Raw genomic sequence first — 14077 nt, forward strand, 5'->3', positions numbered from 1 at the left:
ATAACCATCTGCAACGTTCTATATCCTTCTAGAAGTGCTGCTGCTCTATAATGTGAACAGATGCACCGCACGGCGGAAACAATATGCCTCTGATGGCCGCGGGACACTGCTGCGTGTTGGCCGTGTTTCCCACCATGCACCATTGGCATGTGTTTATTATATCCATTTGTTAACTGAGTATCACATGGTCTTCTGCTCAGTCTCAGAGTTAAATGAGCATCGAGGGGTTAATACCGTGGGCATCCCTCAGTGGACTAAGATTTGCATAACCGTTGCTATCGGGCAGAAACCTCTTATCTCTCTCTTAACTTTTTGCGTTTTGTTTTGTTTTTTTACCAGCTGCAAGCTGGTCAATATCCTCTCGGTATGGCTATGAGGACCTTTGCGCGACCTATAGTCCTGATTGGCTCTGGCTACCAGACACTACTTCAGGATTGGCTGTGCAAGCAAAAACGTCTGAACGGCATTGTCCTCTGGCCAATCGGACAGCAAGCAGTGCCATGAACACGACAGTCACAACACTACACCAGTGGTTCCCAAAGTGGGGACCTTGAGGGAGTTCCGGGGGGTCCCCAGCTAAATGATAGAACCAAATGAACCCTTATGGGTCTGTAACTCTGAGAGTTAAAATAACATTGATTTTACAATATACATTAAGGGTACCAGAGATAGAAATGCCATATAGGGGTCCGTAGACTAATGCTTGAAATTAAACGGGTTGAGAATCTCTGTTAGGGCCATACACAAATCTTCTCTGATGGGGGTCCCTGGCATATCTTTTCGAATGGGGGTCCGTGGGCTAATAAGTGTCAATATGGGGGTCCTTGACATGAGAAAGTTTGGGAACCACTACACTACACAACACGCTGACACTAGGTATGTGGACATTGACGAAAGCAAGCAACAACCCATCGTCTGCACGCCATGAGCAGTCTAAACATACACGCTCCGAGTCCGACACTAGGCATGAGCAGTCCAAACATACACGCTCCGACACTAGGCATGAGCAGTCCAAACATGAGTAAAAGATGAGTGTGAGTGAGTGTGATGAGTGATTTTAGCAATTTTTGACATGGGGCTAAATATGTATTTTTTTACAAAATGTTATAGCGATTTCTTTTTTTTATTATTTACTACAGTCCTACTATAGACCCCAGGAAATTACATCTGGCCACAGAATATGTTGAACAGGCATCCCCCTATAGCAGGGGGCGGCAAACTTTAAGTACCATGTTTTCATTTTCTTGATAATGAATCGGTGTGCCGTATCAACATAAAGTTTAATTATGTCACCACATAAAAATGTAATATTTCCATCTGATTTTGATTGTCCATAGGCTGTACATAACATTTTTATGTTGCCTATTTTCTTTCACACAGACTCAGAGCCCAGAGTTTGAGTGAATGTAGAATTATGTGCAGGGTGTAATTTACATATATATAGATGTGAGGGGACTTCATTTCACAGACTAAACTTTTTTGAATACTACTTAATATTAAAATAAAAGATCTCTCTCACACACTTATGCCAGTGTGCCTGTGACCATGCACCCTCCCCTGTGCCAATGTTGGCACCAGTGCCTGAGGTTGCCTACCCCTGCCCTATAGTACCCCCCCCTTCACATTCAGTAGATGCTGTGATCTTTTGTGGCCAGATGTAATTTCCTTGGGTCTAGTCTAGTAGGACTACAGTAAATAATAAAATAATAAATCGCTATAAAATTTGGTAAAAAATACATATTTAGCCCGATGTTCGAAAGCCCCCTGTCAAAAATAGCTAAAATCGCTAATAACAATGAACCTAAAACATGAACCTTGGTTGAAAAAAACTAAAGTTGTCCTTTAAACCCCATATGACCGGAGTCCCTCAGGGCTCTATAGTAGTTTATTTTTCAGTTTTTTTGTTACTGTGAGGGAAAGATTGCCCATCAACGAGCTCACTGCACATGGCGCTGCGAGCTTGTCCATCTGCTGGGGTTTAGGTGGTCAATGTCTCTTCTCCTACCTACTGCTAACAATCGTGTGTGTGTGTGTGTGTGTGTGTGTGTGTGTGTGTGTGTGTGTGTGTGTGTGTGTGTGTGTGTGTGTGTGTGTGTGTGTGTGTGTGTGTGTGTGTGTGTGTGCGCGTGTGTGTGTGTGTGTGTGTGTGCGTGTGTGCGTGTGTGCGTGTGCGTGTGTGTGTGTGCGTGTGTGCGTGTGTGCGTGTGTGCGTGTGTGTGTGTGTGTGCGTGTGTGTGTGTGTGTGTGTGTGCGTGTGTGTGTGTGTGTGCGTGTGTGCGTGTGTGTGTGTTTGTGTGTGCGTGTGTTTGCCTTCCAGGTCACGGTCCATCAGTGGAGCGTCTTCTGGCCTCTCTACCAGCCCTCTCAGCAGTCCACGGGTATGTAGGCTAACACACGCATGAACGCACGCACGCACGCACGCACATATGCATGCATGCATGCATGCATACACACACACACACACACACACACACACACACACACACACACACACACACACACACGTGCGCATAAACGCACACACTATACGGCTAGATTGCCTCGCTTGCTGACCTTTAACAAAGCAACTTCACAAACACTGTGTGGAAGCAATATCTCTTCCATCTCTTCCGGAAATGCAATTCCAATCTGGTGTGCTGCTGTGTTATTAGTCTGAGCTATGGGATCTGTATCCCCCCCCCCCCCCCCCCCCCCTCCTGAGATATGGGATCTGTATCCCCCCACATCCCTCCCGGGCCCGGCCTGCACCACCACCATTTTAATTCAGATTTCAACTCTTATCTGTATGCACATCCGGGAAGCAGCGTGTGGATCAGCTTTTAGGATAAGCTGGCTTCTTGCTATTCATATTCGCTGGAAGATCAGGCTTTGTTTTTCTTTTTTACGTTTTTATTATGGGCCCGTCAGATGAACAAAAACGGCAGGTGGGGCCACATCGTTGCCGTCAGGCAGAAACCTCTTAACTCCATATTTTAACTTTTTGTGGGGTTTTCTTCGTAAATTAATGCTGTAGGCCGACTTGATCAAACTTCAGCGTCACGCAAAAGCTTCAAACGTAGCAGATCCACAAACTTGTAGATCTGCTATACTTTAGCTATTGTAGTTTCTTTCTTTCTTTTGTTTTTTATCCTGAAATGTAACACTTTTGGACGTACAGCACAGTATGAGGTTTCCAGCCGACAGAGGCGATATTTATTGTACTGATCAATCAGTCGACTACTGTACTGTATGTGTTCCGGCTTGGATACCTACAGTACTGCACTAGTACAAAAATAATAAAAAGTAATACCCATTTTATACGGTCGAGCCCCCCCAGCGGCCCCCCAGCGGCGCCCAGCACCACCGATTTAGAACCACTGCTCTATCAGTGGTTCCCAAAATGTCAAAGGACCCCCACATTGACACTAATTAGCCCCGCGGACCACCCATTTGAAAAAGATGCCGGGGACCTCCATTTAAGAGAAGATTTTTACGTCTCTATAGCAGTGATTTTCAACCTGTTTAATTTCAAGGACACCCAGTTTGACATGCATTAGTCTACGGATTTTTATTGTAAAACCAATGTTAATATGGGTTCCATTTGTACAGAGACCCATAAAGGTCCATTTGGTTCCAAACTATCATTTAGCTGGGGACTCTATTACCCCTTGTCTTTTCCATGGGCTAATCCCAGTGAATATCCAGCACAGGGAATAAGCTTCAGAACATCTCCCTATATGGGTTTCTATTTTGTATTAAGAGAGTGTGTGTGTGTGTGTGTGTGTGTGTGTGTGTGTGTGTGTGTGTGTGTGTGTGTGTGTGTGGGTGGGGGGGGGGGGGGGGTAAAACTTTTCCAGCTGACTAGCTTGAGAAGGCTCCAGATTAGCCACCGTGTATAAAACCAAGCTCCTCAACCACCACACAGGCTCTCCCTCGGGGCTGATCTGAAAGGGAAATTGATTCCCCGAAAAGCCGACCAAAGCCTGAGGATTCGCCTCGCACCCACTGGTACCATGTAGAAGGCATTTGTTCGAAGTGCGTGCGTGCACGAGCGTGCGTGCGTGCGCGTTCCAAGGACAAGAGGATGTCTTTGGAGTGAGGCTATATGAGCCTGTAAAATGATCCTCTCCAGGGAGAGTTTTGTTGGTGAGATGTTTGGTTAGGTTTGCACCGTGGGGGCTGCCCGTGTTACGAAACACACACACACACACACACACACACACACACACACACACACACACACACACACACACACACCACACAGCTCAACACAAACGCTTCAACGCTCCATCCATCTTCTTCTTTGGAGCTGCTCTGCGCTTAAAACCCATTATTAAAGACCTGAGGCCCATTCTACAAATGCCCTCTGTAGATCTAGTTCTCACACCTTCAAGATTTCCTACAGTTCCTACAGGCAGGTTTCACAGCAGCAGACATCCCGTCGCTCTATTCCCCTCGTCTGGGAAACGTCCCAGCCCTCGTCTCTCTCTCTCACTCTCACTCTCACTCTCACTCTCTCTCTCTCTCTCTCTCTCTCTCTCTCTGTCTCTGTCTCTGTCTCTGTCTCTCTCTCTCTCTCTCTCTCTCTCTCTCTCTCTCTCGCTCTCGCTCTCTCTCTCTCTCTCTCTCTCTCTCTCTCTCTGTCTCTCTCTCTCTCTCTCTCTCTCTCTCTCTCTCTCTCTCTCTCTCTCTCTCTCACACACACACACACACACACACACACACACTCACGTCTCTCCTATTGTCTCTCACACCTGTCTGCCTGCTTTGTTCTCTTCCACTTTGGTTAGCATATTATGGCTTTTTTTTCCTCCTGCAAAAGCTTGCAATACTTGCAATTCTTACATCATGGTTCTCTCGTTATACTTCCATTTTGTTGCAGTGTTTTTGCTTTCTGACTTGACTCATTGCCTGGGCTAAATGCATGTTTTGTTTTTGTCTTCCTTCTCTTTTTTTTGCAATGCCTCCATCTCTCCTTTGTGTACTTATGTGCATGCGTGTGTGTGTGTGTGTGTGTGTGTGTGTGTGTGTGTGTGTGTTTTTGTGTGCGCACACGCGTCACCTGCCTCCCTCTACATGCCTTCCTTGGCTGCTCCACTGCATGCTGTCTGTGTGGCTGTTTATTCTGTCTCTGTCATACCTGTCCTTCTGTATTTGTGCATCTGTGTGTTTTCCTCTCTTCCTCCTCCACCCTGTCTCGGCTCCATGGCTGTATATATATATATCGTATGGTGTTGTGTTTTGTACGTGGTGTCCTCAACCCCCTCAGCCTGTCAGAAAGTTCTGCGTACCGCCACAGTCCCCAGATCTGTCGCCGCCGTCTCCCAACGCCAGCCCCTGCCCGTCCCTCGAACCCTTCCCCCAGCACCCCCGGATCTCCACCCCCAACTCTCTCACTCCCGACTTGGAGCTGCCCCTGCCTCTCAGCAAGACCCAGACCCTCCCCACCAAGCCCACAGTGGCTCCCAAGCCCCTCCACGTCACGCACTCCAACCCGCTCCCGGGCGCCGTCCCGGTACTTCCCCCCGCCATGGCCACGTTGGAGCCTTCCGCCCCCTGCCTGCCCGTGGCCCCGCGGAGGGCGGCCTCCATCTCAGTGCCTCCCACCCCGTCCTGCCCGTCGTCCACCCCGACCTCCCCAACCTCGCCCAATTTCGCGCCGCTCCCCGGCAGCCCCCGGGCGCGGCGGCGCCCCCTCTCGGCCGCCTACCTCCAGGCCCAGCCCCTATACGTGCCCTTCAGTCCGCCGGCGGCGATGCCCACCGCGCCCCTCTCGCCCATCCGGCTGCACCACTTCCACCCCGTGCATCCTCCGCCTCCCCCTCCTCCACCCGCCTCCACTGACCTCCCGATGCCCAAATGTATCCCCCTCATACAGGTCACCCCTCACCCCTCCCCTCGAGGCAGCCCCCTCCCCACCCCCAAGGGCACGCCGGTGCACACGCCCAAGGAGAGCCCGTGCGGGACCCCCACCCCGACGCCGCCCCCCAGCCCGTCCATCGGAGGCATGCCGTGGCGGACGCGCCTCAACTCCATCAAGAACAGCTTCCTGGGATCGCCGCGCTTTCACCGCAGGAAAATGCAAGGTATACCGCATGCATGGTGGAGCCCGCGGAGACTCATTGGAGTTGCTCACACAGTTAGTATTAGTATTGCACTAATACTAACAATATATTCATACATTTATACACCAGTGGTTCTCAACCCTTTTCATATCAAGGCCCATTATTGATTCGGGATTTGAGCCACGGGCCACCAATTGATGACATGTTGCCTCTCAGACCCAAAACTTATATATTAAATACTTGAATATTTCCTCTTTGTCTGGAGATAAATAACATAAAGTTAAACTTTTCAGAGCAACCATATTAACTCATTGTTCATTAATAACATAACGGTTACAGATGGTAACATTTCACAGCAGCCATATTAACTCATTGTTCATTAATAACATAACGGTTACAGATGGTAACATTTCACAGAAGCCATATTAACTCATTGTTCATCCGGATTTGCTTTCTGCAGTTTTCGGACCTGTGCATGCTGCAGCAGGTCAGGTCATTAATGCATGTTTTACACCTGTGACCTAAGGTTTTAAAGTCATACGTTTAGCTCCGTTGCACTACCCTTCTCTCACAGTATAGTTTGAAGTAGCGTAGCTAATTCCAAGTGTAGAGTATTTAATAGCAACCAGGTTAACCAAATGTTTTGGTTAACCTGCTATTTTAACCCCCTTATAAAATGCATATAATTGAACCCTGGTCTGCATGTCGTCTCTGTCGGGTGGAAGCTGGAATCAAATTCAATCAAAAGTTTCAAAAGTAGCAGATCTACAAGCTGTTATTAAAGTAGCAGATCTACAAGTTCCAAATGCCTTGCACCGTGTTTTCAGCTTGTGGATCTGCTACTTTTGATCATTTTGTGTCGAAAAAAGATAAGAGGTTTCTGCCCGACAACAACGATGTCTTAACCTGCTTTTCTACCTATCTGTGAAATAGAGCTGGGATCGGGCTGACCATTAATTGTTAATATGCATCCGACCCGGGCCCAACACTGCTTTCCCCCCCTTCATTTGACCTTCCCTGGTCCCTAGTCTCTCACTCTCCCTCTGTTTGTTGTTGTGCTGTGATTATGACATTCCCTTAACAGTTTGACTGCGGAAAACGATTTACCAGACTTTTAATCAACCCCCCTTCACTGCCGAGATTGTTGTATTACCTTTAGAGCATACGCTGAATTATTTGGGCTTTTAATCCGCGAAAATCGAGCGAAAAAAGCTTCCCCCGTTTGTTATGAACGGCCGGACCACCCGCCATCTTGGTACACCCGGAAGACGCAGCACAGGACCCTCCTCCATGAGGCGTTGAACCCCATTCGTTTGCATTGGCCTCAATTTCCCAGAAGCCCTAGCAGCCCACAGCATGTGACGATTTCCGGTTTCATCTCAAAACAGATGCATCTAGTCTCTATCTCCGCGGCGAAGACGGATTTTCTATTTATTTTTTACATTGCGGCGGATTAAACACATAAAACAAAAGTCGCGTATGTCCGATATGGCAGCGACATTAACCTGGAGTAATCCATTCAAAGCACGGAAACTGTTAAAATAAATCCCATTTCCAATGAACGCATCACCATAACCAAGAAGTACACAGAGACAGATCGTTGTAATTTATTTTTACACTTTATTTTCAACAATATGGCTGATCCGAATCGAATCCCGACAACCAATTATACTATCTGTCTGACCTGAGCCCGGCCCATCGGGTTTCGGTCACGTGAATTCTCACTGCTGTCTGAACTGTGACCATGCTGCTTTCTCGTTGCAGTTCCCACACAAGAGGAGATGTCAAGCCTAACGCCAGAGTCTTCCCCAGAGTGAGTGTCTACTTGTTAAAGCCACTTACATCATCTTGTATGTTTGTGTATGCTTCCCAACTCTGTAACCCCTCTTTCCCTGCTTAACCATCAGGGAGACGTGTGGTGTTTTTGTATTGTCTAGTAGTCGGACATGAATGTTTCATAACCTTTAGTTCCAGCACGCTGAGTTCAGGTTAAAGATTTGGAGAAAGAGGACTCGCTCAAGCGACTAGTCGGCTAGGCAGATACCCTGGAAGATGTCATACAGCTCTTGGGGGGTTCCTGAAATCTTGGCCTTGATATGCCAGTGTGGCTGGCTGGCTAACTGACTTGGCTGCCTTGAATGTTTCCACCTTGCTGGAGCAGGCTAGGGAGTCGAATGAAGAAAGCCTTCTGGTAGCTACAGATGGACCTGGCTGACAGGTCTCGCGTAGCCAGAATTAGTCCTGTGTGTAGTCCTGAACTACACACCCAGCTGGAAAGCCGATTCCGGTCATCTATTTGTAATTTCCGTTCATGAAAATATATTTAAATGTTACTCTCTGATAAGCAGCAAGTTATATATGCTTCTACTAATGAGATTTACGTTAGGACAAATGTACCTGACCGCTAAGACGAAACAGAAATGGGGAAGAGGCAGGACATGATTATCCGCTTTACTCCCGGGTCGTTTTCTGCGCTTCCGAAGTAAAGACTGTACTGTATGTGGGAAGTAAAGACTGTAGGCTATGTGGGAAGTAAAGACTGTATGTGGGTAGGGCATTAACCAAACGTGATTTTTGATAGTCGACTCGACTACCATCAAAATCGATTTATAGTCGATTAGTCGGCGGTAAAATATGATATTTATTCCATCCAATCAAGCATTAAAACATCGTGTTATGAAACAGCCAGCGAGCGAAGCAAAACAGAGCGGTGAATGCACTATCAATGCAGGCCGAGTGGAATAGTGTGGCGACACACTTCCTATGGGCTATAGTTCCAAACATTGGAACTATCCCATTGAGATAGAATGAGCACTTCCGCATTCCATTGTTACAGTGGGAGTCAACGCGAGTGTTGCCACTCTTACTAGATTACGCTGAATGCCGCTCTGATTGGCCGAAAGTAGCTCAGCTGTTTCAAGTCAAAGTTGCAAGTCCACAATGACTCACGGATGGACGCGTTGTGAGCTTGTAGATCTGCTATTTTTTATGCACAAGACCGTTCTATGGAGAAGCATAGCATGTTACGTTGTTCACAATGTTTGGAGAGTGGAGACTGGAGCAATGAACCATGCGATGTTTTTCATACAACCCTAAATGTTCAACAACAAGTTACAATCACAGTTCCTTTGGTTTTTAGAAGGAGCTACAAGCAAGGAGGAGGTTTGCTAGCTAGCAGGCTGCCAGGCTATGAATCAGATGATCAACTACTTAACTCCATCGCGAGTCTTTTGCGGCTACGTATTAGAACTATGATCGTGCGGCATCGCTGTTTGTTTTTAATAATGCCACACGCGGCACGCAGACTTTTGTTGGATAAGCATGAAGAAACATGAAATCACGGCAAGAGCTACTGTAGTTTGACTGTCACCAAACTGGATACTATTGGGCAGAGCGAGGAGGAACTCCTGCTATACTTTACTGTACCGGACGACGACACGTCTCCAATCTAACTTGTTGAACAAACTACAGTAATAAACTCACCAATAGTAAAAGTATTTACACACTGTAGTTGTCCCCATTGATCTTATGAGCCTATGAGGCATATCACATATGCTTTTCCCAAAGAAAAACTGTCTTGACTGCTGCTATAGTGCCACCGCCGATACGCCGCCCACCACACCTACACGAGTCAGACGAGTGAGGGTGACGGCAAAACCCACGTACAGTAGGCTTGTATGATATGAAAACAATCAGCCAGGAATGGATTAGTACTGAAGTTGGCGAACTACCAACAAAACAACCGAGCTCACAGCTGCATGCCTGCATGTCTGCTGTAGAAAAGCAAAAAAAAAAAAGAAAAAATCATAAAAAATATTAAAAATAATTAAAAATAATATTAGCGAATAATCGGATGTCAATTAACAGTGTCGACTAGTGTTTTGCTAGTCGACTAGTCGACTATTCGATTATTATGTTAATGCCCTATATGTGGGAAGTAAAGACTGTAGGCTATGTGGGAAGTAAGGACTGTATGTGGGAAGTAAAGACTGTATGTGGGAAGCACTTGAAGATTGTCGGAGGCAACGGTCTGGCTAGAGAGACTATAGTGGAAAGAAGTCACACAACAACCTTCTCCTTCTGTCTGGACAATGCTGGCCTGAATATAGTTTTTTGTAAACACGTATCTTAATCAGGCATGATTACCTGAAGTAAGAGAAGTATGATATTCAATATGACATAATGAATGTGACAGAAGTCTTAGAAATAACAGTCCATATGGCTTGTTGTTAGTGGGATGATGCCATGGAGGGAATTAATCTTCTTCTGACTGTTTAGCACTTAATCTCTGATCACCAAGAGCCTCAATCTCTCTCTCTCTCTCTCTCTCTCTCTCTCTCTCTCTCTCTCTCTCTCTCGCACGCACGCACGCACGCACGCACGCACGCACGCACGCGCACACACACACCTCTACAGAACAGACACATGGCAGCACAGAAGGTGCCTCTTACAGTTTTGGTATATTTCCCACTGGATGCCCAGCGTTTAGTTTCGTTCCATCTTCCACAGCAGAAATAATGAATTTCCCTCTTTCTGCAAAGCGGCAGAAAGCTTTGCCTCCATTTGAGGCCACCCTTTATCTTCACGGGGTGCATCCCACCTCTGGGGCGAGAGAGTAAGGGAGCAATGGACAGATGGGAGAGAGAGACACAAAGGGAGGGAAGCGGAGTAGATTGATAATGGGTGTTTTACAGCAATGAGCAATGCATGATCATGTGTGGTGGAAAAAGTACATTTGTTTTTTACTTAAGTAAAAGCATCAATAGCGTATGCACACGCATGGCTTTTCCACCGGGACACGCCCCCCCCTCATCTAGACTGAGTGGCAAACCATTGAGCAGCATGGAGCGTTGGGGTTTGGAGGCGCTTGTTAAATCATCCAACGGTCCTGCGTATCACCTGTTTCTAAATGTCACATAATGTAGGAGGCAGCAGGACGTTGTGTAATTGAAAAAGAGCGCTTCCACAAATAATCACCTGCACGGAATTTCTTGACAAAGTATACAGCTCATGTCTACGGTGGATTTTTATGAAACAAAAACTTTGCAGATAGAAAGAGGATAATTTGCCCTATGATTAAACATATAACAAGCTCTAAAAAATGTATACCATAATGTGCCATGAGGAAGTGCCAGGAGGGATAGCGAGATACATCATAACTATTATTTATTTTGTTTTTGTTTTTGTTCTTGTCTTGTTGTTTGTAATTGTATGGATTCTTTGTTGTATGTTGCAAGGGTCGGGGGGAAGTGTAAGAGCACAAAGGGAAAAAAGAAAGAAAAAAAAACTTTTGACATGAATTGGATTATATTGTACTTGTCTGTACCTCATCTTGTCAAAAGCAATAAATAAAAGGTTAAAAATTTAAATTCAGGCTTTACAGCTGCAATGGTGAGTTTAACGGTTACACACCGGCATTCCGAAGCCCGCAATTCCGACGAACCACATTACTACCCCTGTCCATAACACGAACACTAACCACATGCAGTCGGAATGACGGTGCATCGGAATGCCACTCTGTCCCTGGGTTTCACGTCGTTTAATACAATCAGATAGGACTTTTCTTTTTGGATGTATTGGCTGGCCAGAAAGTATTTTTTTGACACTCAGTAGAGGGCTTTTTTTTTCACAATTGTGAAACTTTTGTGCTTCTATTACAGACTTGCCAAAAAATCCTGGTTCGGTAACTTCATCAGCCTGGAGAAAGAGGAGCAGATCTTCATCGTCATCAAAGACAAGCCTCTCAGCTCCATCAAGGCAGACATTGTCCACGCCTTTCTCTCAGTACGTTTACCTGCACCATTGACTGTGTGTTATCCTTTTCTCCCCAATGTAGTCGTTATGGCAATAGGGTTGGTTATATATGCATGCACAGCAGCCAATAGGGTTGGTTATATATGCATGCACAGCAGCCAATAGGGTTGGTTATATATGCATGCACAGCAGCCAATAGGGTTGGTTATATATGCATGCACAGCAGCCAATAGGGTTGGTTATATATGCATGCACAGCAGCCAATAGGGTTGGTTATATATGCATGCACAGCAGCCAATAGGGTTGGTTATATATGCATGCACAGCAGCCAATAGGGTTGGTTATAATTGCACAGCAGCCAATAGGGTTGGTTATATATGCATGCACAGCAGCCAATAAGGTTGGTTATATATTCATGCACAGCAGCCAATAAGGTTGGTTATATATGCATGCACAGCAGCCAATAGGGTTGGTTATATATGCATGCACAGCAGCCAATAGGGTTGGTTATATATGCATGCACAGCAGCCAATAGGGTTGGTTATATATGCATGCACAGCAGCCAATAGGGTTGGTGATATATATATGCACAGCAGCCAATAGGGTTGGTTATATATGCATGCACAGCAGCCAATAAGGTTTGTTATATATGCATGCACAGCAGCCAATAGGGTTGGTTATATATGCATGCACAGCAGCCAATAGGGTTGGTTATATATGCATGCACAGCAGCCAATAGGGTTGGTTATATATGCATGCACAGCAGCCAATAGGGTTGGTTATATATGCATGCACAGCAGCCATTTGTGGAAAGAACTGTTCCTACGTGTTACCGATGAGACTAATGAAGGCTCTGTTCCATTTTTGTACTATACAGTGGTTCTCAATGTTTTTAATTTCAAGGATCCAACTCTGAGAGTGTAGAAATGGAACGTTCCATTTGGTTCCATTCCAGTCTCAGAGTTACACACCCATTTGGAACCCACGCAAGGACACTTTGAGACACACTGGTGTAGCACAATATTTGCAGTGAGCCAACATGCACAATAGCAGCACCCTGACTCTGTTTGACCAGAATGGGAACAGAGCCTTCATTGTTATCATCGGTAACACCTGTGAAGGAAGTAGGGAAGAGTTATTCTGTGTGCATATAGCCTATTTAGCCGTTATGCCAATGTATTCCTCCCCAAACAAGTCGTCACTGTCCAGCCCATAGGAGTATGTGCAGTGACAAATATCACCCTCCCACAACACGGGCCAATTTGTGTACGGCAATGCTGGATGCACCACAGTGGATTTGAACCCCCAGACTCTGTGGAGGTGGCACTTCACCACTGCTCCTCCAAATGTACAAATGCAACGGTTGCATTTTCTCACTTAGAGTTAAATTAACAATCAGGATTTTACAGTGTACTTACCGTCTGTCTTCAGGTATGCAATGTGCCTCATCTTCTCTCTATACCACCAACACATGTGCACTTGGCTGCAGTATTAGCCTGGTTACCTGTAGTCTGACCGAGGTCTTTGCCTAAAGCGAGTGTTGATTGGCTTTCGTGGCGAGGCAGGCTCTCTCCACGTGTTCGCTAAAATGCCTCTGATTTATGTGTCCTCTCTGTAAACTGCTCGGGCTCAAGCTCCCTCGATTTTCCCTCTGCCGCTCTCACTCGAGGTCAACAGAAAATCAACACAGAATGCCCGTCATTAGCATATAGATGCTTTTACCCCGAACGCCTCGTATTGAGCGTGTGTGCACGTATTATACGTGTGTGCACGTTTGCACATGTAAGTACGCATATACCCTGTCGGATTATGTAGAGTAAGATACTGAGTGTAGAAATGTACTTGCATGCAGATATACATGTTTGAAACTGTGCACAACTGTGCAAATGCGCAGCGGGGTGCATTATAGTAATTTCTGTAGAAGGAGCTAGGCTACTTCAAGTACAGCTTCTGGTATCCCAGGGTGTACACAGCAGAGCCATAATCAAGCCCCAGTTTAGATTTTGAAAATAAGTAAATGCAACCTCTGCTACCTCAGGTCCTTGTCAAAGCCATTCCTGGACGCGTCCCTGGAGGTGTACAGTAGCTATTTTCTCTTCTAGCTTAGGCCAGCATGTTTTTCTTTTCCCAGACAGAGACTGGCACCGAAAAGAAAAATACCTTTCAGTATAAGTCACGTTAACGGAACGAACGTCAACCCCTTAAGCTTCTGCTGGCACTTTGGGCAAAAAGAAAAGTGTCAGTCTCAGAGCTAACCCGTTCAGGAGGCATACAAATTC

The 14077-nt window shown here is 46.1% G+C and overlaps 1 protein-coding gene across 1 annotated transcript in view; it reads left to right on the forward strand.

The window, feature by feature from the left end:
- Positions 1–14077, forward strand: part of brsk2a (BR serine/threonine kinase 2a) — a gene marked incomplete at both ends in the record, with an annotated part of 310767 nt that overhangs the window by 287791 nt on the left and 8899 nt on the right. Inside the window, 4 exons of the mRNA XM_083762742.1 lie at positions 2318–2378; positions 5249–6065; positions 7809–7857; positions 11705–11828. Coding sequence (XP_083618868.1) covers positions 2318–2378; positions 5249–6065; positions 7809–7857; positions 11705–11828 — 1051 coding nt within the window. The remainder of the gene's footprint in view (positions 1–2317; positions 2379–5248; positions 6066–7808; positions 7858–11704; positions 11829–14077) is intronic.

This window comes from Protomyctophum parallelum, assembly GCF_964188405.1.
Source record: "Protomyctophum parallelum genome assembly, chromosome: 4".
Taxonomy (NCBI): Eukaryota; Metazoa; Chordata; class Actinopteri; order Myctophiformes; family Myctophidae; genus Protomyctophum; species Protomyctophum parallelum.